The 26178-nt window shown below is 41.6% G+C and overlaps 1 protein-coding gene across 5 annotated transcripts in view; it reads left to right on the forward strand.

Annotated features, from left to right (window-relative positions):
* CEP97 (centrosomal protein 97) overlaps window positions 1-26178 on the forward strand; it is a 56830-nt gene that overhangs the window by 683 nt on the left and 29969 nt on the right. For 2 of the 5 annotated variants that reach the window (XM_012476736.2, XM_012476749.2), the window contains exons 1-3: window positions 20290-22143; window positions 23993-24135; window positions 24787-24945. In XM_012476736.2, coding sequence (XP_012332159.1) covers window positions 22101-22143; window positions 23993-24135; window positions 24787-24945 — 345 coding nt within the window. In that variant the 5' untranslated portion in view covers window positions 20290-22100. Of the gene's footprint in view, window positions 1-20289; window positions 22144-22577; window positions 24136-24786; window positions 24946-26178 lie in introns of those variants that run through there. The other 3 variants (XM_012476731.2, XM_012476746.2, XM_012476742.3) reach the window with 2 other exon arrangements.

Raw genomic sequence — 26178 nt, forward strand, 5'->3', positions numbered from 1 at the left:
ATCGTGTGACAAGGAGTAGCCAGAGGCAATTCTTGAGTTCTGTGGGAGGCTGGAGTATATGACTAGGAAACAAATGTAATAATTGATTTCTGCTTTCTGTGTATGCAACTCTAAAAAGGTTTTGTAAGATGGCTGAAGAGATTTGGAATGTCTAATAAAGTAGCTGACTGATGTTAGGAAAACTGTACAATTATGTTGGGACCAGTCTTAAGAATGAGTTAGGTGTCCTGGCACGGCGGCTCACTCCTGTAATCCCAACACTTTGGGAGGCCGAGGCGGGCGGATCACTTGAGATCAGGAGTTCGAGACCAGCCTGGCCAACATGGTGAAACCCCGTCTCTACTAAAAATACAAAAATTAGCTGGGCGTGGTGGCACGCGCCTGTAATCCCAGCAACTCGAGAGAATGAGGCAGGAGTATCCTTTGAACCTGGGAGGGGGAGGTTGCAGTGAGCAGAGATCGCGCCACTGCGCTCCAGCCTGGGCAACAAGAGCAAAACACTGTCTCAAAAAATAATTAATTAAATAAATAAATAAATAAAGAGTGAGGTGGCGGGGCGCGGCAGCTCACACCTATAATTCCAGCACTTTGGGAGGCTTAGGTGGGCAGATCACTTGAGGTCAGGAGTTCGAGACCAGCCTGGACAACATGGTGAAACCCCGGTATCTACTAAAAATACAAAAATTAGTCTGGCGTGGTGACGCGTGCCTGTAATCCCAGCTACTCGGGAGGCTGACGCAGGAGATTCGCTTGAAACCAGGGTAGGGAGGTTGCAGTAAGCAGAGATGGCACCATTGCACTCCAGCCTGGGAGACAGAATGAGATTCCGTCTCAAAAAAAAAAAAAATGAGGGGACTTTATAGAATCAAAAAGCAGAGCAAAGAGTAGAAATGTGACAGCCTAACCAACACTGACCAGTTGTTGAGAATACTTTCTACACTTGGAAGAGTTGTTTTCTCAGACTTAGATGGCTTGGATGGATGACATTCATCCATCTCTGTTCTGAATCATGGCTGATTGAACAAACGTTTGGTCATTTAAAAAAGTCTTTCTGAAATAGTCCTGGCTTCTACAAGATCCAAGGTACAGCTGTGTTTAGGTAGCTGGTGGAACCAAGATCCACCTGCAGGAATGCAGTCCTTTTTGCTCTGCAGAACCTCAGAATTCATAGTCCCTTCCCAATATTTTAGAAAGATTCTGTTTTATTGTTCTTTGAAATCACGTTTGGCCTTACTGGTTCTGTGGAAGAAATGCAGGAAACTGGGTCTTAGGGATTTTGGCTGTATTTTACTTTTTCCTGGAGGGCATTCTTGAGCTGGTCTGTCAGGGTTCCTTATAACACTCCCATAACAAACAAACTGTGCTCAAAATGCTCTTAGAATAGGGAGAAATTATGCAGAGAGAGACCCCTAAATGAATTTGTATTATACAGTGTCATAAAGTACAACTTGTGACACCATCTATAAATTATTGCTGACTTTATCCATGCTTTCTTTCTCTTTTATCATAGGCAAAAGGTTCAGCTACACTCTATTCTCTTTTTATTCATTTATGGAGCAATACTGAACCAAACTTGGTGCCCTTTTCAGCCTCTGTACCTCCTGAGAACAGTGTGTGCTTCCCTTCACAGTTTTTTCACTCATTTGCACATATTTCCCTGCTATATTAGTTTCCTGTGGTTGCTGTAACAAATTACTATGGACTTGGTAACAACACAGATACTTATTTTCTCATAGTTCTGGAGGCTGTAAGTTCAAAATCAGTATCACTGCTGAAATTAAGGTGTCTGTGTGCTCTCTGCATCAAGGATCTAAGGGAGAACGTGTTCCTTACCACTCTTGAATTCCTAACCCATTGCAACTGTTAGATCATAAATGTTTGTTGTTTTAAACTATATTTTGGGGAGTAATTTGTTAACATAGAAATAGATAATATAGGAGGTAAGGAAAAATTGACAATAGGGGCTTGGCAAATGGTGGTGTCATTTATCAAGAGAGACAGACAAGAGGAAGGGAGTAGGTTTGTCAGGGAAAGAGTTAATTTTATGGGGTGTTTTGTTTTGTTTTGTTTTTGAGATGGAGTTTCATTCTTGTTGCTCAGGCTGGAATGCCATGGTACCATCTTGGCTCACCACAACTTCTGCCTCCTGAGTTCAAGCTATTCTCCTGTGTCAGCCTCCCAAGTAGCTGGGATTACAGGCATGCACCACCACGCCCAGCTAATTTTGTATTTTTCAGGGTTTCTCCATGTTAGTCAGGTTTGTCTCAAACTCCTGACCTCAGATGATCTGCCCGCCTTGGTCTCCCAAAGTGCTGGGATTACAGGTATGAGCCACTGCACCCTGCCTGAAAGGGTTAATTTTGAAAAGGCTGGGTTCTAGATGCTGATAGATATATTAAAGTAAAACTGTAAGAGTAAAAGTGGGAAGTTAAACATGCTCAGAAGTGTGTTTGTAATCAAATTTATTTGATTTTATTAATTTTTTTGAGATAGGGTCTCACTTTGTCTCTCAGGCCGAAGTGCAGTGGTAGATCAGGGTTCACTGCAGCCTCTATCTCATGGGCTCAAGTGATCTCCCACTTCAGCCCCGTGAGTAGCTGGAACTACAGGTGTTTCACATCACGGCCAGCTAATTTTGTACTTTTAGTGGAGATGGGGTTTGACCATGTTGCCCAGGCAGGTCTTGAACTGGAGTCAAGAGAGCAGCCCACCTCAGCCTTCCAAAGAGCTGGGATTACAGGTGTGAGCCACCATGCCCAGCCAAGGATATATTTTAGTAGTAATGAACTTATGGTGACAGAATATGTGGGATAATATCACCTACTGTCACAAGCTGGCTTCTCTGGAAACCAGAGAAACAGACACTGAGACCAAGTTTGGGGTTCAAGATATTTGTTATAGATTAAGTCTCATAAAAGAAGCGGGAGAAAACAGTGTTAGGCAGAGGAAGAAGTCGCATACATTATAGGCCCAACTAAACCTCAGTCAGGCCAGGTGCTGTGGCTTATGCCTGTAATTCCAAGGCAGGAGGATTGCTTGAGCACAGGGGTTTGAGACTAAAGTGAGCTATGATCATGCCACTGCAAACCATCAATGAACAAACCTCAGTCAACCCTGTCAGGAGCTATGGAACAGTTATTGCCTGTTGGAGTGTTCTATGTTGGAAGAAATGGTGAAGCCTCTTTATACTTCTGCCTTGCTCAGTCACCACAAGTGTGCTGCCCCAGAGAAGTCATGACCTCAAGTGAGGGGGTACTCAGCAGCTGAGCCAGGCCCTACTGATGGCTGGAGGATGCTGGTGCCCATGCTGCCCACTGTGAGTCAGCAAGGCCTTGCTTGAAGGGAGATCTGGATAGTGTGTTTCTGTGTCTACCACCATGGAAATCATGACTAGAGGAAGTCATCAAAAAAAGAATTAGGATAGCCAGGCATGGTGGCAGGCACCTATAATCCCAGCTACTCAGGGGGCTGTGGCAGGAGAATCGCTTAAACCAGGGAGTCAGAGGTTGCAGTAAGGTTAGATCACATGACTGCACTCCAGACTGGGTGACAGAGCAAGACTCCATCTCAAAAATAAAAGAATCAGGAAATACTAATATTTAAAGGATAGATGAATGAAGGAAAATAATCAATTGAAGGAGGCTGAGCAGATGGGGCAAAGAAGATAGAGATCCATAACAGTAACCTCACAGAAGGCTATGGAAACATTTTGACAGCACTAAAAGCCACTTAAATTTCAAATAAGACAATTTCAGAAATGTATAAACATGAATGCCTTTGCAGTGACTTAAGTGTGATTCTGGTGTTTCCTTCTAAAAAATACTTCCTTCTCAGGTGTGGGAAGGATTCTATCGTTTTAGACTTTACCATCAGAGTTCTCTGCAGGGTTGCAATCCTGACTCAGGTTTGACTTCAGAAAGTGCTTTGAAAGGGAGGCCAGTTTTGGTGGCTTACACCTGTAATCCCAGCATTTTGGGAGGCTAAGGTGGGTGGATGGCTTGAGCCCAGGAGTTTGAGACCACCCTGGGAAACATGATGAAATCCTATCTCTACAAAAAAATGCAAAAACTATCTGGGTGTGATGGTACATACCTATAGTACCAGCTACTTGGGAGACTGAGGTGGGAGGATGGCTTAAGCCCAGAAGAGGAGGTTGCAGTGAGCCCAGGTCGTGCCTCTGCACTCCAACCTGGGTGACAGAGCCAGACCCTGTGTCAAAACCAAAACCAAAAAATGATAGACTGATGGATAGATAGATGGATACAAAAATGAGCCCAGTGTGGTGGCATGCTCGCTGTAGTCCTAGCTACTCAGGAGCCTGATTTGGGAGGATCACTTGAGCCCAGGAGGTGGAGGTTGCAGCGAGCCTTAATTGTGCCACTGCACACAAGGCTGAGTACAGAGCCAGACCCTATCTCCACATCACCCTTTCAAAAGAAAAAAAGTATAAGTAAATGAATGTTTATTGAACAATTCTTTGAATTTTTATGTATGTTTGAAATTTTTCCTATTATTTAGGGAAAATAAAGGGAGACATCTTCTGGAAGAAACTGGTATTACTGATTGGCTCAAAAAGGCAAATGCAAGAAAACATGTTTTTTATTTGTTTGTTTTTGTTGTTGTTTTGAGACAGCATCTCCCTCTGTCGCCCAATTGCGCAGGGGCACAATGACAGATCACTGCAGCCTCAAATTCTTGGGCTCAAGCGATCCTCCCATCTCAGCCTCTCAAGTAACTGGGACTACAGGCATGTGCCTGGCTAATTATTTTTATTTTTTGTAGACAGGAAGGCTTTGCTTTGTTGCTCAGGCTGGTTTCAAACTCCTGGCTTCAAGTGGTCCTCCCACCTCAGTCTCCCGGTGTTGGAATTATAGATGTGAGCCACTGTGCCTGGCCAAAATATGGTTTTAAAATATGATTTGGTATGGAATGATTGCTTATTTTTGACATACCCCATTGGTTCTTTCTCCTGTGCCCAGGCTGAAAACCTTTCTACTCTTCCACTGTCTAACTTCCTACCTAGATTTTACTTTATATAGAGCAAGAGTTAGTAAACTTTGTCTGTAAAGGGCCAGATGGTAAATATTTTAGGCTCTATGGGCTAAGGGGCAAAACTGAAGATATTATATAGATACTTGTAGAAAAACAGGGAAAACCAATTTCCACAGCATTTTCACTGATGAAATTCAAAATGTAATAATATTGAGTTCAAGTTTTTGAAAATCTGGTATACTAATCAGAAGAATGAAATTTTTTGGGAGGGAAGAGGTAGAGAATAACATTTTTCTTAATTAGGTTTCAAAGTTCTTAATCCCTATCAAAATCTATTGCAAATGTTCATCTGTTTATCATGATCTGAAACAAAAGTTTACAGATTCTATCTTTGAAAAATATCTTTTCATATAGGCATTGCCCAATATAATGTCAGTCCAAGGGCATATGATTTAAATCAAGCATATTATGCTCTTGGAAAACAATTACAGAAACACATTATTCTCTTGGTATCTGCCTTTTAGCATGTCAGAGGAATCATTTCTAACTGATAGTTAGGTGGAAGCTCCTCAATTGCACAGTTAAATGGATTTTGAAATATGAAAATTTCCTTTGTGTTTGCAGAGATCAGTAAAACACTACTAAAACTATAGTTCGAGCTTGAAAAATATAACCACTGCAAACTTGTGCAAGGATGGAGAGCTTGCTTTTTTTTTTTTTTTTTTTTTTTGAGGCGGAGTTTCGCTCGTTACCCAGGCTGGAGTGCAATGGCGCGATCACGACTCACCGCAACCTCCGCCTCCTGGGTTCAGGCAATTCTCCTGCCTCAGCCTCCTGAGTAGCTGGGATTACAGGCACGCGCCACCATGCCCAGCTAATTTTTTGTATTAGTAGAGACGGGGTTTCACCATGTTGACCAGGACGGTCTCGATCTCTTGACCTCGTGATCCACCCGTCTCGGCCTCCCAAAGTGCTGGGATTACAGGCTTGAGCCACCGTGCCCGGCCGCTTTTTGTTTTAACTTGTGACTCAAATAATGTTAGTTGTCAAAATGACTTAATCACAGTAAGTTTTGCATGTCAGTACTGTTTTGCTTTTTAATTTATGTTGACTTTATTAAGAAGCATCATCAAATGATCAAAATCAGCAAACTAGCAAAAATGAATTTAAAAGTCATTCAGTCAGTAGTGTAAACTAAAAATAAAATCCTGAGCCTGCTGCCAACTGCATAAATGTACCCCTCATGGCCAAGGGGGCCCAGAAAAACTTTTAAAATGGAGTTTCTGACCATAATAGTACAGGAGGTCAGACATGATTCATTACACTCCCTCCCTTTTGGAGTTTAGATACAACTGACCAGCAGTGATGTTAAAGAAGAGATCACACGACTGACAAAATGGACTTTTTGTGGCAATAAGATAGGCCTAAGGCCATGTCAGGTAAGGGTTAAGTCATACACCCCTACACTAAAAGAATAAACTGTTTCTTTTGCTGTGCAGAAGCTATGGGGTTTGATTAGGTCACATTTGTCTATTTTGGCTTAAAAGCGGGTAAAGGATATGAACAGACACATTACAAAAGAAGATATACATGAGGCCAACAAACATATGAAAAAATGCTCATCATCACTGGTCATTAGAGAAATGCAAATCAAAACCACATTGAGATACCATCTCATGCCAGTTAGAATGGCGATCATTAAAAAATTTGGAGACAACAGATGCTGGAGAGGATGTGGAGAAATAGGAACACTTTTACACATTGGTGGGAGTGTAAATTAGTTCAACCATTGTGGAAGACAGTGTGGAAATTCCTCAGGGACCTAGAAATGGAAATTCCATTTGACCCAGCAATCCCATTACTGGGTATGTATCCAAAGGATTATAAATCATTCTACTATAAGGACACATACACATGAATGTTCATTGCAGCACAGTTTACAATAGCAAAGACCTGGAACCAACCCAAATGCCCATAGATGATAGACTGGACAGGGAAAATGTGGCACATATACACCATGGAATACTATGCAGCCATAAAAAACAATGAGTTTGTGTCCTTTGTAGGGACACGGATGAACCTGGAAACCATCATTCTCAGCAAACTGACCCAAGAACAGAAAATCAAACACCGCATGTTCTCACTCATAGGCAGGTGTTGAACAATGAGAACACATGGACACAGGGAGGGGAGCATCACACACTGGGGTCTGTCGGGGGGAAATAGGGGAGGGACAGCGGGGGGTGGGAGTTGGGGAGGGATAGCATGGGGAGAAATGCCAGATATAGGTGATGGGGAGGAAGGCAGCAAATCACATTGCCATGTATGTACCTATGCAACAATCTTGCATGTTCTTCATATGTACCCCAAAACTTAAAATGCAGTAAGAAAAAAATAGGGTATGTTATAGGATGTGAGTATAACACCCATGAGTAATTCAGAGTAATTTTTATGTCATGATAAAATTATTTTGGCTGCCAGCTGGCTAATAAAAAATAATTATTTTAACTGAAAAAAAAAAAAATAAAAGAATAAACTGTGTTCTAACTGCCACAAAGTTTTTCCTTTTTTCTAACAGCTAAACCATCACTGGCCTAGAGAGAAGCAATATTACAACAATTGTAGGCCGGGCGCAGTGGCTCACGCCTGTAATCCCAGCACTTTGGGAGGCCGAGGTGGGTGAATTGCTTGAGCTCAGGAGTTCGAGACCAACCTGGCCAACATGGTGAAACCCTGTCTCTAAAAAAAAAAAAATAAAGAAAAAAGAAAAAAAAACATTTGTAGCTCACCATCAGACACTGAGTAACTGATCCCCATTCCACCAGCTTTGATTGGATAAGAGACTGATTTTAGTAACTTTCTCCTGATAAGAATACCACCAGCCAGGGACTGATTCTTGCAAGCTTGCAGAGGCTGCATACTTGCATGCCTTCATGTCTTGAAAAGATCTTTTGATGTATGGGAGCTAATTTTAATACATTCAACTGTTAAATCTCCACTCCGAAGTGAACATCGATCTATGTTACATGCATATTTATTCAATACCTATGTGTCAGGATCACCTTTATGAATAGTCATAGTTTCTTCAGTAACCTGTTGAATATATATGTTTACCCAAACTGTTCAGCATAAAGCTCCTACCCCAACCACTCCTCCTTTGAAGTGCCTGTCACCAGTCTCTCTGGAGGCTATGCTTCTCAGCCTATGGGATGGCCACCTTGCAGGCTGTAAGCCTTTATAAGACATAAAGTCTTTCTAAATTTATAGGTATTGTAAAGTTAACAGTGGTTAAGAAAAGTTCTTTTCATTTAGAAAAATTTCAATCTTGGCTTTAAAAAAAATCACAATAGAATGTTATCATTGCTAAGTCATCAAATGCTGTATGGCGGGGCAAGGCAGGATATTCTGCTATTTTGACCAAAAATTCATGGACTAACAACAGTTAACTCCATGAGGATGAATGAATTTTATCACTGATACTGCAGATTCAATAATAGCTGTATGTGGTAAGTTCAAATGTTTTCCACAAACTATGTTATTTAATAATCCAATGATGTTATAACCATAGGATTTAAACACCTTACATTTTCATAAGCATTGTAAATCTGTCAGGTCTTTCTGTTTTTATGTCATCAGTTGCAATATAGCAAAGAGATTCTAGTTCAGGTGTACTTAATTAGTGTTTTTTCACCTTCTTTAAAAATATTCTCACCTATTTCATGCAGCTATTTATGGAGCTAATTATTCAGTCGGTTCAACCGTTGACTCCTTGAGTAAATAGGAACAAATTAGAAACATCAATAACAACTGTCAATTCAGTACAAACTAAGAAAAACCATTTAGAATCACTTGCTGTGCTTTTTTTTTCTAATTGAAAAAAAATTTTTTTTTAGAGATGGGATCTCCTGTGTTGCCTAGGCTGGATTTGAACACCTGGGCTGACTCAGTTCCCTGAGTAGCTGGGACTACAGGCATAGGCCATCTCATGTGGCTAATTTAAATTTATTTTTAAATTTACTCTCCATGTTGTTTCCTGTATCCTTAACACTTTAAGCAGCTGTACTCACCTAAAGGCTAATGGTTTTAAGCAAAGTGTTTTTCTTTTTTAAATTAAAATGTTTTTTTTAATTTAAAAAAATATATTTTTAATTAAATTTAAAAAATTTAAATTACTATATGCTTATTGTTTGTTTGTTTTTTGAGACAGAGTCTCATTCTGTTGCCCATGCTGGAGTGCAGAGGGCACTCTTGGCTCACTGCAGCCTCCACCTCCCAGGTTCAAGCAATTCTCTGCATCAGTCTCCAGAGTAGCTGGGATTACAGGTGCCTGCCACCATGCCCAGCTAATTTTTTTGTTTTTTAAGTAAAGATGAGTTTCACCATCTTGGCCAGGCTGGACTTGAACTCCTGACCTTGTGATCTACCTGCCTTGGCCTCCCAAAGGATGACTGCTTATTCTAATAATATTAACATATAGCATTCCTTTAGCACATATATAGTTTCATTTGCATAATAAGCACAATGCTTTGTCATCAAATTTGATAAAATAATGCATGCTTCACTGTACCTTAGAGATGGGATATTTTGCCAAGCGTGGTGGCTCACGCCTGTAATCCCAGCATTTGGGAGGCTGAGGTGGGTGGATCATGAGGTCCGGAGATCGAGACCATCCTTGCCAACATGGGGAAACCCCATCTCTACTAAAAATATCAAATTAGCTGAGCATGGTGGCACGCCTGTAGTCCCGGCTACTCCTCGGGAGGCTGAGGCAGGAGAATTGCTTGAACCCGGGAGGTGGAGGTTGCAGTGAGCCGAGATCGTGCCATTGCACTCTGGCCTGGCGATAACATGAAACTTTGCTAAAAAAAAAAAAAGAGAGAGAGAGAGAGAGATGGGATATTTTAAGTCCACTTCTCTCTCTCATTATTTTCTTTTTTAGAGACAAGGTCTAGCGTGACCCATGCTGGAGTGCAGTGGTGTGATCATAGCTCCCTGCAACCTTGAACCCCTGGCCTCAACTGATCCTGCCACCTTACCCTCTGAGTAGCTGGGACTATACTGTGTGCATCTATTTTTTTTCACATGAGGAGTATATACTGGTAATAAAAATGATAAAATTTCAGGGAGTGGCAATATGCATGCTATGATTTGTAATGGCAGCAGTGTGAAGTGATGAGAATGGTCTCTGGTCATGACTACTCTGCTACAGTGTAAAAGCATCCATAGACAGTAGATAAATGAATAAGTATGGCTGTATTCCAATAAAATTTTTCTCATGGACACTGAAATATGAATTTTGTAAATTTTGTGTGTCACGAAATATTAATTTTTTTTCTAGCCATTAAAAATGTACAAAGGATAATTAGCTGTGGACTGTACAACAGCAGGAAGCAGGTCAGACATGGCTCTCAGGCCATAGTTGGCCAACTCCTGCTAGAGAACATCTATACATAGCAGCCTTTTGAGTATTTTTGTTCATTTGAGATCGTGAAAAGGAATTAGTGTTGGCCAGGTATAGTGGCTCAGGCCTGTAATCCCAGCACTTTGGGAGGCTGAGTCGAGTGGATCACCTGAGGTCGGAAGTTCGAAATCAGCCTGATCAACATGGAGAAAACCTGTCTCTATTAAAAACACAAAAAAATTAGCCAGGCATAGTGGTGTATGCCTGTAATCCCAGCTACTAGGGAGGCTGAGGCAGGAGAAGCACTTAAACCTGGGAGACAGAGGTTGTGGTGAGCTGAGATCGTGCATTTGCGCTCCAGCCTAGGCAATAAGAGCAAAACTTTGTCTCAAAAAAAAAAAAATTAGTATTTTAAAAGAGATTATTATTCATATTCCTTCTGTGTTGTAGATTTTGTATTGTAGTTAAATACAAAACTCCTAGCAATTTCAAAGTTTTAGAAGTCCAGTTTTTTTTTTTTTTTTTAATACCAAAGTGCTGGGATTACAAGAAGTCCAGTTTCTAAAGAGAAAAACACATTTGCCTTTCTCAGCATACTCAGCATACCAATATCTATTACATATTTCTGTGTTTGATATTACCTTCTCCTGACTGGAAAGGTAAAATCTGTTTTGTTTTGTTTTGTTTTGTTTTGTTTTGAGACGGAGTCTTGCTCTGTCAACCAGGCTGGAGTGCAGTGGCTCAATCTCAGCTCACTGCAACCTCTGCCTCCCAGGTTCAAGTGATTTTCCTGCCTGCCTCAGCCTCTTGAGTAGCTGGGATTACAGGTGCATGACACCACACCCATCTGATTTTTATATTTTCCGTAGAGAGATGGGGTTTCACCACATTGGTCAGACTGGTCATGAACTCCTGACCTCAGGTGATCCACCCACCTAGGCCTCCTAAAGTGCTGGGATTACAGGTGTGAGCCACTGCTCCAGGCCTGAAAGGTAATTATATATATATTTTAGACAGAGTCTTGCCCTGTTGCCCAGGCTGGAGTGCAATGGCATGATCTCAGCTTGCTGCAGCCTCTGCCTCCTGGGTTCAAGCGATTCTTGTGCCTCAGCCTCTGGAGTAGCTGCAACTACAGGCATGCACTACCACTTCCCACTGATTTTTGTATTTTTAATAGAGACAGGGTTTCACCATGTTGGCCAGGCTAGTCTTGAACTCCTGACTGCAAGTGATCCACCTGCCTTGGCCTCCCAAAGTGCTGGGATTACAGGTGTGAGCCACGATGAATGGCCTAAGGTTAAAAAAATTTTTTTTTTGAAATGGAGCATCACTCTTGTTGCCCAAGTTGGAGTGCAATGACGCAATGTCAGCCCACTGCAACCTCTGCCACCCAGGTTCAAGTGATTCTTGTGCCTCAGGCCCCCGAGTAGCTGGGATTACAGGCATGCACCACCACACCTGGCTAATTTTGTGTTGTTAGTAGAGGCAGGGTTTTACCATGTTGTCCAGGCTGGTCTCAATCTCCTGACCTCAGGTTATCTACCCACCTCAGCCTACCAAAGTGATAGGATTACAGGCGTGAGCCACTGCGGCCAGCAAACATTTTTAAAGGCTACATAGCATCACCAAAAATAGGTCACACAAAAATGTTTAAGGCATATTACTTGAAAATAGGTTGGGCACAGTGGCTCACGCTTGTAATCCTAGCACTTTGAGAGGAGAGACCAAGGCAGAAGCATTGCTTGATCCCAGGAGAACAGCCTGGGCAACATAGTGAGACTCCCTTTCCTCTCTCTCTCTCTCTCTCTCTCCCTCTCTCTCTCTCTCTCTCTCTCTATATATATATATATATATACACACACACACACACACACACACACGCATATATGTGTGTATATATATACATATACACACACAGTCTACAGCTTTTATATATATAAACATACACACACACAGTATGTATTCTTTTTTTATTTTTATTTTTTTGTGACAGAGTTTTGCTCTTTTGCCCAGGCTGGAGTGCAGTGGCATGATCTCGGCTCACTGTAAACTCCACCTCCTGGGTTCAAGTGATTCTTCTGCCTCAGCCTCCTGAGTATCTGGGATTACAGGTGCCTGCCACCATGCCCAGCTAATTTTTGTAATTTTAGTAGAGATGGGGTTTCACCATGTTGGCCAGCATGATCTCGATCTCTCGACCTCATGATCCGCCCACCTTGGCCTCCCAAAGTGCTGAGATTGCAGGCGTGAGCCACCCCGCCCAACCATATATTCCACATATATGTGGTAGGGGGAGCAGAAGGCCTAAATACATTTCCATCAATGAAACACTGCAAGGAAACACGCCAGTATGATAACAGACTATCTGTGTAGTGAGTTTATGGGAGATTTGTATCTTTTCCTTGTATAAATGTTTAAAGATTTTAAAATAACATGTTCTTTAAAAAAAAAAAAAAGGTGGGGCTGGGCAGGGTGGATCACTCATGTAATCCCAGCACTGTGGGAGGCTGAGGCAGGTGAATCACCTGAAGTCAGGAGTTTAGACCAGTCTGGGCAATATGGTGACACCCCATCTCTACGAAAATTAGCAATACAAAAATCAGTTGGGTATGGTGGTGCACTCCTGTAGTTCCAGCTACTCAGGAGGCTGAGGCAGGAGAATTGCTTGAACCGGGGAGGTAGAGAGGTTGCGGTGAGCTGAGATCGAGCCATTGCACTCCAGCCTGGGTAACAAGAGCAAAACTCCATCTCAAAATATAATAATAATAATAATAATAAACGAATGTATTCTTTTTTTTTTTTTTGAGACGGAGTTTCGCTCTTGTTACCCAGGCTGGAGTGCAATGGCACGATCTCGGCTCACCGCAACCTCCGCCTCCTGGGTTCAGGCAATTCTCCTGCCTCAGCCTCCTGAGTAGCTGGGATTACAGGCAGGCGCCACCGTGCCCAGCTAATTTTTTGTATTTTTAGTAGAGACGGGGTTTCACCATGTTGACCAGGATGGTCTCGATCTCTTGACCTCGTGATCCACCTGCCTCGGCCTCCCAAAGTGCAAGGCAGTAGAACTTTTATTAAAATGTTTCATTATATTCTCAATTGAAAATTAAGTGGCTGGGTGTGGTGGCTCATGCCTATAATCCCAGCACTTTGGGAGGCCAATGCGGGTAGATCACTTGAGGTCAGGAATTAGAGACCAGCCTGGCTTACATGGTGAAACCCTGTCTCTACTAAAAATACAAAAATTAGCTGCTGGGTGTGGTGGTGCACACACTTGTAATCCCAGCTATTTAGGAGGCTGTGGCAGGAGACTCACTTGAACCTGGAGGGAAGGGGTGGAGGCTTCAGTAAGCTGAGATTGTGCCATGGCACGCTAGTCTCGGCAGCAAGACTGAAACTCGATCTAAAAAAAAAAAAATTAATGCAAAATATCTCATTTTTTATATTGTTTATATGTTGAAATGATAATATCAATAAATATATATATTTTGTTTTTAAAATATGGCTATTAGCAAACTTAAAATTTCATATGAGGTGCAGCAATTTCTATTGGACAGTGCCACTTAGCAATAATTAAAAAGTCGGTACTTTGTATTGAATATTTATCACATGTTAGGCACTATTTTAATTTCTAACAAGATTTAATTGATTGGATTATCATAGAAGTGATACAGATTGGGAATTATTAATATTACCATTTTTCACAGGGCAGACCACAGAGTTTAAATTGCAAGTTAAGATATGCAGCTGGTAAATGATAACAATGGGATTCTTCCATGGTCCTGCTTTGTAGCCTGGTGCTCCTTCAGTATGCTAAATAACCTCTGTGTCTGGGGTCTCCATGGTTCGGACTTCATTAAATTTTTTCACACTTTCCTGATATAGAATTTTTTTAAAAAAGTAGAATCATAGTATACTTACTATGTTGCAACTTGCTGGGAAAAAGACAATCTTATACCTTGGTTATCTTCCCATTAACCAGGTGTGCTAGTTGGTACCCAGCAAAACATCATCATCATTGCCATGTTGACTCAAACATACTATTCACAAGCATTTCTTATATTGTGGTTTCTTTCCATTGTCATGCAATTTGGGCTCTAGTTTCTCTGGGGGTTTTTGTTAGCCATAGACACTGTAGTAATAATTTTTTGTCTGCTGCCATTATGAAAAACAAATTTTAAAAATTATTATTATTTTTTGAGATGGAGTTTTGCTTTTATTGCCCAGGCTGGAGTGCAGTGGCAAAATTTCAGCTCACCACAACCTCCAACTCCCAGGTTCAAGCGATTCTCCAGCCTCAGCCTCTCGTGTAGCAGGGATTACAGTCATGCGCCACCCAGCTAGTTTTGTATTTTTTTTTTTTTTTTAGTAGAGTCAGGGTTTCTCCATGTTGGTCAGGCTGGTCTTAAACTCCCAACCTCAGGTGATCCACCCGCCTCAGCCTCCCAAAGTGCTGGGATTACAGGCATGGGCCACCGCGCCTGGCCAAAAATTATTATTATTTTTTTGGAGATGAGGTCTTCCTAATTTTAGTACCATTCAGTTTTTCCTCATCATTTACAGGACAAGAATGAAGATGAGATTTAATCTATAATTGGAGAATCAGAAGCTGCAGCTTCATGCTATGTGATTCAGGCCACACAGCCACATTCCTGTCAAGGCTGAAAGTATTTTGAAGTTCCAACAGCTTTAAGTTTACATTATTTAATTTCATACTATGTTGCGCAGGTTGTAGTGCAGGGGCAATTCACAGGCATGATCATAGGGCTCTGCATCCTCCAACTCCTGGGCTCAGGTGTTCTTGTTTCAGCCTCCAGAGGAGCTGGGACTATGGTTGCATACCACTGCACCTGGCTTGGAAAACTGATTTTTCTATTTTTCTTTTCTTTCTTTCTTTTTACTTTTTTTGTTTGTTTTTTCTTTCTCTTTTATTTTATTTTCTTTTAAAATGTAGTATTTTGAATAGGCAAAATATTCATATGATTTTAAAATTTGTAAATATATTCAGTGAAAAGTTTCTCCCCAACTCTGTCCCTCATCAATCCCTCTGTCGCATTTCCATTTGCCCCTTCCCTCAGGTAACTACAATAGTTTCCTGTGGCTCCTTCCAGAGTTCTTTCTAAACACAAATATGAATATATATGTCTATTAAAATATTCATTAGGCTCTAATTAGGAAAATAAAATGTGCATCTGGCCAGGTGAGGTGGCTCACACTTGTAATCCTAGCACTTTGGGAGACTGAGGCAGGAGGATTGCTTGAGCCCGGGAGTTTGAGACCAGCCTGGGCAACATAGTGAGACCCCATGTCTATTAAAAAGTGAAGAAATTGTCAGATGTGGTGGCTCACTCCTGTAATCCCAACACTTTGGGAGGCCGAGGGCTGAGGTGGGTGGATCACCTGAGGTTAGGAGTTAAAGACCAGCCTGGCCAACATGGCAAAACCCCATCTCTACTAAAAATACAAAAATTAACCTGGTATGTTGGCATGCACCTGTAGTCCCAGCTACTCGGGAGGCTGAGGCAGGAGAATCACTTGAACCTGAGAGGCAGAGGTTGCAGTGAGCTGAGATCGCACCACTGCACTCCAGCCTAGATGACAGAGTAAGCCTGTTTCAAATAAAAAAGTTAATAATTTTTTTAAAAAGTGCAGCTAATAATATTTTTAAATCAGTTATTGGAAAGTTTATTTCTTTTGTTGTTTTGTTTTTTGAGATGGAATCTCACTCTGTCACCCATGCTGGAATATAGTGGCAGGATATCAGCTCACTGCAAACTCTGCCTCCCAGGTTCAAACTATTCTCCTGCCTCAGCCTCCCGAGTAACTGGGATTACAGGCACCTGCTACCACCCCTGGCTGATTTTTTTATTTTTAGTAGAGACAGCATTTCACCATGTTGGCCAGGCTGGTCTTGAACTCCTGACCTCAGGTGATCCATCCACCTTGGCCTCCCAAAGTGCTGGGATTATGGGAGTGAGCCACCACACCCAGTCGAAAAGTTTAATATGTAGTTGCACATGGATTCAAAATTCTGGCTGGGAGTGTGGTGGCTGATGCCTGTAATCCCAGCTACTCAAGAGGCTGAGGCAGAAGAATTGCTTGAATCCAGGAGACAGAGGTTACAGTGAGCAGAGATCGTGCCAGTGCACTTCAGGCTGGGTGACAGAGCAAGACCTTGTCTCAAAAAAAATAAATAAAAAAAGTTACCCAGGTATGGTGGCGAGCACCTGTAGTCTCAGCTACTTGGTAGGCTGAGGCAGAAGGATCTCTTGAACCTGGGAGGTGGAGGTTGCATTGAGCCAAGATTGTGCCTGGGCTACGGAGCAAGACTCTGTCTCAAAAAACAAACAAATGAACAAAACCAAAATTCTGTCTGTCCTTCTTACTAGGTTGCTGGAAATTAAGAAATTAAACATAAATGCAAATAAAAATATAAGACATCCAGTTAAATTTGAATTTTGGATAAACAACACTTAATTTTAAGTATAGCTGTGTCCTAAATATTGCATATAAGTATTGCACAAGATGTATATTGCAACATGGATATTTGGGACATACTTATACTAAAACATTATTCATTGTTTAACTGAAATTCACATTTAACTGGGTGTCCTTTACATTGTTTCCAACAACTGTAACATAATCTCTTGTCATCTACTTGTAGGGATTTTGTGAAAACTAGAGCTAATATATGTAAACTAGTTATCACAAAGCCTACCACATAGTAGGATACAAATAATAATTATAATTAATAATGAGAAAAGTTAATCTCATTTGGAGCATCTGGATAACCTGTGAATATTGGCAATTTCTCTTTCCATGCCATAGGTCATACATAAGGAAGCAGGACCTGAAGAGTCTAAACATGAATATTAATCAAGGAAGGAAATATTTATAATTTTATGCACCTAAACCTTTGCATGAATATTTTTTATTGTTAAACCCAGGCATGGTGGCCCACACCTATAATCCCAACACTTTGGGAGGCCAAGGCAGGAGGATTGCAATATGATGAGACCTCTGCCTACAAAATAAAACAAAAGCCGGGTGAGGTGGCTCATGCCTGTAATCCCAGCACTTTGGGAGGCCGCGGCAGGTGGATCACCTGAGGTCAGCAGTTCAAAACCAGCCTGACCAACATGGAGAAACCCTATCTCTTTTTTAAAATAAAAATAAAAAATAAAAACAAAAAATTAAAATTAGCCAGGTGTGGTGGTGTGCACCTGTAGTCCCAGCTATTTAGAAGGCTGAATTGGGAGAATTGTTTGAGCCCAAGAGGTGGAGGCTGCAGGGAGCCAGGAGGATTGCACCACTGCACTCCAGTCTGGGCAACAAAGCAAGACCCTGTGTTGAGAAAAAAAAAAAAGATTTTTTGTTAGAAAAATTTGCGGGCAGATCACGAGGTCAAGAGATCGAGACCATCCTGGCCAACATGGTGAAACCCCATCTCTACTAAAAAATACAAAAAAATTAGCTGGTTTTGGTAGTGCACGCCTGTAGTTCCAGCTACTCAGGAGGCTGAGGCAGGAGAATTACTTGAACCTGGGAGGCAGAGGTTGCAGTAAGCCGAGATCATGCCACTGCACTCCAGCCTGGTGCCTGGTGATATAGCGAGACTGTCTCAAAAAAAAAAAAAAAAAAAAAAAAAAAAAAAAATTCCATGTTTTCCAAATCTTTACAGTGTTAAAATTCTTTATATTAGTAACTTTTTCGTTTTAAAACTTGAATGAAAACTTCAAAGTTATATTCTTTCAAATATGATCATTTCAATCCTAATTAGAAAACCACCTTCATGTAATCCCAGCACTTTGGGGGGCCGAGGCAGGTGGATCACGAGATCAAGAGATTGAGACCATCCTGGTCAACATGGTGAAACCCCGTCTCTACTAAAAATACAAAAAATTAGCTGGGCACGGTGGCGCCTGCCTGTAATCCCAGCTACTCAGGAGGCTGAGGCAGGAGAATTGCCTGAACCCAGGAGGCGGAGGTTGCGGTGAGCCGAGATCGCGCTATTGCACTCCAGCCTGGGTAACAAGAGCGAAACTCCGTCTCCAAAAAAAAAAAAAAAAGGAAACCACCTTCATTTCCTCAAGGTAAATGTTCCAGTTTCTTGTCCACCTAGTCTCTTAACTCTGTGTTATCCAAAAACTTGTTTATAATATTCTCCTGAAACCGCTGTTAAAGGTTATCAGCCTCTATTACTACCATCTCCTTCCTGCCACTATTCTTCCTTTCAATTCATCCTTGTTATATGAGCAGTTTAACCTTTCTAAAACACAAGTATCGTTAAGTCAATCCCTCCCTCAAAAACAACAAATGAAAACCAGTGGGATGAATGGTGGGAGGTAGGGTGAGGCCAGATTATAGTGGCCCTTGCAAGTTGAACTTCAAGTGAGAAGTTTTTGAGAGGGGAATAATATGCTAAAAGGCATTGTTTTACTTAGATCATGCCAGTAACTGTGGGCAGATGAATTAAAGATGGCAAAGATCAGGGTAATCAGCCGTTGTAGGAATCAAGTGTACTGTGCTGAAAGGAAAGTCTTTCTCATAGAGCCTGGGCCTGCCAAAGAAACATTACCTTACTGAGAGGTTCGTAGTTTTAATAGTTTAGTAGAATCCTAATTTGGTTGGAGCCTATAGGGTTTAACATTATATACAAAATAAGGCAGTTTAAAATGTAGCAATTTGATTTTAGGTGTAAAGGCTGTTATTTGAAGCACAAAAGAGTTTCTGTGCTGTAATTTTAAAGGGTTGCTGAGTCACTTGGGCATGTGAGACCTTGCCCAGGAACATCTGGCTACTCTCTTTAAGAGCTGTGACTATACTTAGCCCCATTAAAAAAAGTCCTTTGGTCCTTTCCTGTGGATTCTAGGGCAGATGAACCAGGCAAAATAATGTTTTAGCTATTGCTGTAAACTTGCAGGAACCTGTGCTTCCTAAGTACCTTTTAAGCTTCCAGGACCTTCCTACCAAGTAATTACCTTGTGTTAGGGATAGGGCTGTGCTGCCTCAGAAAACCCCCTCCGCGCAGGCTGACCCCACTCGCGTAGGCTGACCCCATCCCACTCCAATTGTTCTGCAGCTGCGTTCCTGAACCCCTACCTAGGCGCCACATTAAGGTTGCCAGACAATTAAGCAAAGCCTAATTACAGCTATCGGAGCAGCACGGGCAGCTCGAGGGAGGACGGAGAAAACATGTTGGTTATCCATACTTGTAAATTCCTGTTGGACACATATCTGTAAAAAATTCTGGTTTCTGTCTTTTTTTTTAAAGACTGCTGCCACAAAAGTCACAGGATAATGTATTGTAGGTCTGTTATAAGTTAACAAACTATCTCAGTTTGTGCCTGTTACCAGTAAATAGATTATGCCCCTCTCACCCTATATAAACCCCTGGTGGTGTCAGCTCAGGGCTGCTTCCTCTGTTATGGAGCAGCCCGGCAGGTTAATAAAATTTTCTTGCCTGACTTTGGGTCTATTCTCCTTTCGCTCAGCTACCCTTACACCTTACTAAATTGGAAAGAACTGTAAACCCTTTCTCCCAGATCTGTATGGCCTATTCCAGGGAATGAGGGTTAACATAGGCAGTATTCAGGCTTGCTTTGTTCTTTTTTGTTTTGAGAAGGAGTTTTGCTCTTGTTGCCCAGGCTGGAGTGCAGTGGCAGGATCTCAGTTCACTGCAACCTCTGCCTCCTAGATTCAAGTGATTCTCCTGCTTCAGCCTCCCAAGTAGCTGGGATTACAGGCATGTGCCACCATTTTGTATTTTTAGTAGAGATGGGGTTTTGCCACATTGGCCGGGCTGGTTTTGAACCCCTAACCTCAGGTGATCCATCCACCTCGGCCTCCCAAAGTGCTGGAATTACAGAGTGAGCCACCTCACCTGACCTTGCTTTGTTCTTACACATATAGTAAGATTGTGTTCTCTAGGTAAGGAGTTTCTTGGTTAGAAGGAAAAATAATCTTACCCTTAATTTCCCCTTCAGAACTAGGAAATTTGTCTTTAGACCAAAACAGCAGGAAACAAGATTCGAAAAGAGTGAAAAAAAGTGTAGAGAGATAGGAGAACCCAGGAAGGAGGGAATGCTCAGAGAATCCAGTGCCTGGAAATCTAGAAGCATGAGTTACTAGATTTTCCCAAGCAAAAATAATCAGACTTTGGTGTTTGCTGTTTCATAAAGAGAGGAGTTCAAAATAAAGGTTGCAAGAGGAAATGGGAGAGTTGGGAGAGTTGGTAGTAAAAAGCAGAAGCTCTTTTGTTTCTTCCTTTTTTTTTTCTTTTTTCTTTCTTTTTTTTTGAGACGGAGTCTAGGTTTCTCGCCAGGCTGGAGTGCAGTGGCATGATCTCTACTCATTGCAACCTCCGCCTCCCAGCTTCAAGCGATTCTCCTGCCTCAGCCTTCAGAGTAGCCTGTGAGCACTACTTCGTTACCATCTGCAGCCTGTGCTAATGTCTTCATCTTTTGCTTTTCAACTGTTCAGTCTACCCATCAAAAGATGGGTACATTTCACTTCCTCCATTAAGTCTTCACTGATGATTTTAGATTCTATTTCTTTCTCCATTCCCTGAAATCTTACTGAGTTCAATCACAGTCACACCATTTAGCATATAATAGTTGTATCAAAAGAGGGGTGGCTCATGATTGTAATCTCAGCACTTTGAAGGGCCCAGGCGGAAGGCTCACTTTAGCTCATCATTTCAAGGCCAGCTTGGACAAAAAAAAAAAAGTCTCCTAAAAAAAAAGTGTGAGCCTGCTTCCTTTCAACTAGGCAACGTAATTCTTGAAGTTGGAAACTGTCTCTCTCTCTCTCTCTCTTTCTCTTTTTGAGATGGAGTTTTGCTCTTGTTGCCCAGGCTGGAGTGCAATGGCCCGATCTAGGCTCATTGCAACCTCCGCCTCCCGGGTTCAAGTGATTCCCCTGCCTCAGCCTCCAGAGTAGCTGAAATTACAGGCATGCGCCACCATGCCCGGCTAATTTTGTATTTTTAGTAGAGACGGGGTTTCTCCATGTTGGTCAGGCTGCTCGAACCTCAGGTGATCTGCTTCCGTCGGCCTCCCTAAGTGCTGGGATTACAGGCATGAGAAACCGCGCCCGGCCTGAAGACCATATTTTAAATTTATTTTGAATACTTCCTGGAAAAGCTCTTGGTTCATACTTATAGCCCTAAGACAAAAGATTTGTCAAATATTCAAGAACCACTTAAAAATACTGTATAAAATTTTCTATTTCAGCATGTTTTACTTTTACTTAAATAAATTCTCAAATAAAATGCATTCACTTTTATGATCTCAACAAGATCGCTCATTCCTATAGCGGAGTTGAAGTTCAGCTTATTCACAATCATCAAAAGAATGGAGTAGTTCCCACAGACTTCCAGCAATGAGCTGTCAAATTCAGTCTGCATTAAGTAGCCTCCTTACAATCGTCCCGACGGTAAAAGTATCAAATTCCGCAAACACTTGGACAAGGAAGTGAAATGACCATCAAATAAAGTAGTTAACTCATGTCAAGCGAGTGGACCAGGGTCCCTGAGCTCACTACTCTCAAATTCTAACTCCGGCTTCACATCATTAGGCGTAAGCAGCCAATTGGGCCGTCTGGGAGCCGTGCATCCTGGGAGTTATAGTTTCCGGCTCCCTCCTTCAGACTACAAGCTCCACAGAGCCGTGGGAGGACGGTTGCCTGGTATTATTAGCAAGCAGCAAGTATGGCGGTGGCGCGCGTGGACTCGGGTTTGCCTCCCGGAGAAGGTAAGGTGATGCCTACCCCTGAGTCCTAAAGTTTACTCTATGGAGCTGAATTAAATAGTGGAGAAGAGAAAGCCTAGGTTTAGAGGTGAGTTCTGGACCAGTTCTTTTGATGCGGGGCTGTGGTCGTCGCGGAGGCGCTCTACCCTCTGGGAGTTGTAGTTCGCCTGCCGTGCCCAGCTCTCCGGCGTCGCGGTGAGGGCCGAGGCGGGGACTACAGCCCCCAGAAGCCTTCGCGCAGCCCGGCGCCCTGGCTCCCGCGCTCCCGATGCTGAGGAGGCGGTGGGTTTCGGGCTGGGATGACATTTCTTGGCCATTTACTTTGAGTCCTGGGTGCCTAGGCGAAATGTTTGGGATCTCCGTCTTTTGGTTCATACATTCCCCTTTCTCCTTGGTTTCCGGAACGTTCAGGAAAACCTACCTTCAGAGACCGCTGCCGAGACTGACTTTGAACCCTTCCTCGGAGGTGGCCAGTGGCTGCGATAAAATCTAGGGGATGATCCAGAGTCCACAGTTCTGTACTCCTTGTTCTGCATACGGGTCCTAGGGTCGAGTTTGGTCGCTGCCCAGTAGAGCACAGGAGTGTGTGGGTGCTTCCGTGGCCTGAAGATACCTCTTTGGGGAGCCGGACGCGAGCTCCTTTTGTTTTGGTTACGGCTCCAAGGCTTGGCAGCAGTCAGTCCTCTAAATCGGAGACAGGGCCCAGGGGTCGAGGCCCGTCTTCACTGCTTAGACCAGGAGTGCATTTTCTGAGAGCCGTAAATTCTTGCGGAAAGAGTTGGTGGAACCCTCAGAGCTGTTTGTCGACCTCTTGGAATTGTGTACAAAGGCTGTGCACTTTTCTGAGACAGCACACAACTTTCACCAAATTTTCAGAGGGGCTCACGATTCCTCACATGCTAAGAGCCATTAGACAATGGGAAAACGTTGAAATCCTCCAGGAGAGCAGTCTGGCATAATTATTTCCTGCAGTAGTCCTAGTCTGGCTGTAAATTCGAAATTGGCAGTTTCTCTGGCCCCGCCCTCTTTTGGAGATCGGCTTTTCTTAAGCCCCACCTCTCTAGCGCACCAGGGCTACTTAACAGTTAATAGCAGTTAACATTGACAGAGTACTTTTTATGACCCAGACCGTGTTCTCAGTGCTTTATTTTTTATTTTTATTTTTTTAACATTAACTCATTTTCTCTGTAGAACTACAGTTATAAGGCAGGTATTACCCCATTTTACAGAGTAGAAAAGTGAGCCCCAAATAAATCAATAATTTGCCTACTATACCACAGTGGTTAACTGGTAGAGGCAGGGTTTGAACGTCTGTGTTGTACTAAAGTGCTTTATTGAGTGCCCTGTGCCAGGAAAGGGGCTAAGTGCTGTTCATGATTTCTTTTTAATTCCCATGTCAAGCTAGTGAAATTTTATGGGCGAATTAATTGAACTATACTTTGATTTTCAAAATCACAGTTTGGGCACTTTAGGATATATTGGTAGTTAGGCTGTAAGCTGGTGGATTGCAGTCAAAGGTTTAGTAACATTTAAACAATAGTATCATTACTTAGGCACAACAAATGAAAGCAGTCGTTCATATTTAGATGTGAAGATTTCCAAAGTATATCATACAAACTTGAGGAGAATATCACAAATCTAGTTTTAATTGGATATTTCTGAAGAAAAATGAGTAATCCAGTCTGGTCATTTAGAACTCAAGATTGCTTTAATTTTACAGTGTTGATATTTGTTATGCTCTACCGTTTTTTAACTTGAAATGCATAGAGATTTTATAATTCTACCCCTATGGTCAGCTGTTGTAGATGTTTTATTTTATCTGTATTTTCTAACACTTCCGTTTCTTTTCAAGGATCAGTGGTCAATTGGACAGGGCAGGGACTACAGAAATTAGGTCCAAATTTACCCTGTGAAGCTGATATTCACACTTTGATTCTGGATAAAAATCAGATTATTAAACTGGAAAATCTGGAGAAATGCAAAAGATTAATACAGGTAGGTATTGCAGTTTGGGAAATGGTTACATAGGACCAATTTATTATTAAACAAAACAATAAAATAACCTGACTAAAAGTAACTGTGTAGGCCTAAAAAGCAGTAATTGTTTGTTGCCTTAAATTTTTACATGACAGTTTCTTCTCAAGATGAACATACATGTACTACATTGAAAGTAGATTAGGAAAAGAAGCATTGTTAAGAAAAGGAAGCATTTTATGTTGGCAAAATACTGGGTTACTAAAGCAATCTTTTACTTCATGATGGAGGCAAAGAGTTCATTCATTCCTTCATTCAAGAAATGGTTACTGAGTCCCACTTATATGTCTGGCACTGTATTAAGTTTTGACTGAGAGAGTGTAAGAACCCTATTCCGTGGAACTTACATTCTCAAATTGTTGCTGTGTTAAAAATGTCTCAGTAGTGGGAGGAGTTCTGATCACTGAGCTTTCTCTGCATTTTCTATTGCTTAGGGACAATAACAAAAAACTGATAGTCATATTAGAATATTTAGACAATGTATGTGAAATATACAAAAGGAGTTTGTCTGTTTGAGAGTGTTTGGCTGTCTGAATAAACCTTTTAAGTCACTTGAAGGTGAAATATTTTATATATATTATTCCTAAAAATAACAATGTTTCCTTTTCACAGTTATCAGTGGCTAATAATCGGCTGGTTCGGATGATGGGTGTGGCCAAACTGACGTTGCTTCGTGTATTAAATTTGCCTCATAATAGCATTGGCTATGTGGAAGGGCTAAAGGAACTAGTACATCTGGAATGGCTGAATTTGGCAGGAAATAATCTTAAGGTGAATGGTTTCTTTTTTGTTTACAAAACTATTCTGCATAAAAAAATTCAAGCAATGTAGAAATAAGCCAAGTTAAAAAGTGAAAGTACCCACTCCCACTCTCCAGGGATAATCTCTGTTAAACCAAAAATAAATTTCATTTTGAAACATATGATATGGTATAATTTTTTTTTAATGTTAAAGAATCTATATTGTACTTAAGGAAAGCAGATCAAACCAGAGTGTTTAGGGAGACTATATCATGATGAATTAAGCTTTAAGTAGATGTTTAATGCTATAATGGAGAATACACAGTTTTAAAAGTCAGGAGATCTGAATTCTGGTCCTACTTCCACCATTTAGTAACTGTGTAATTTTGGGTAAATTAATACATATTTCTGTGTCTTATTTTTTGACATGATAGCTGAGAGGACTAGATTAAATGATACTAATAGCTGCCTTTTATTAAGCCATTAACGTACATGAGCTACTGTTCTAAGCATTTATCTGTATTAACTTATTCGATATCATGGCAGTATATGAAGTAGATATAGATATTATGCCTGTTATAAAGGTGAGGAAAGTGAAGCACAGAGAAGATAAGTAACTTGCTTGAGGTTACACAGCTAGGAAGTTGCAGGGCCAGAATGTAAATCCAGGCTGTTTGGTCTCAATCTAAAGTTGTAAACTCTGTTCTATACCAAATGTCATATATTATTACTATGATTTCTTTTTCTTTTTCTTTTTTTTTTTTTTGAGACAGAATTTCGCTCTTGTTGCCAGGCTAGAGTGCAGTGGCGTGATCTCAGCTTACTGCAACCTCCGCCTCCTGGGTTCAAGTGATTCTTCTGCCTCAGCTTCCTGAATAGCTGGGATTACAGGTGCCGCCACCACGCCTGGCTAATCTATTTTTTTTAGTAGAGATGGGTTTCACCATGTTGGGCAGGCTGGTCTTGAACTCCTGACCACAGATGATCTGCCCATTTCAGCCTCCCAAAGTGTTGGGATTACAGGCATGAGCCACAGTGCCTGGCTATTACTAAGGTTTCTTCAAACTGTAAATATCTTGGATGGTATGAACCATTTGGTAGCCCTCTACTCATAGAGAGATAATGAAAGTGTAAGTTTACAACGTGACAATCTACTAAATTCTGTTAGTACTGCCCCTTTTCTCTTGCTAAGTTCTTCTACTCTGCTTCTAATAATAAGAGGAGCCCAGACACTCTTTCAGCTACAAAGAACTAGGGAATAATT

The sequence above is a fragment of the Aotus nancymaae genome, unplaced genomic scaffold (genome assembly GCF_030222135.1).
Source record: "Aotus nancymaae isolate 86718 unplaced genomic scaffold, 86718_ANA_hifiasm-v0.15.2.pri h1tg000011l, whole genome shotgun sequence".
Lineage (NCBI taxonomy): Eukaryota > Metazoa > Chordata > Mammalia > Primates > Aotidae > Aotus > Aotus nancymaae.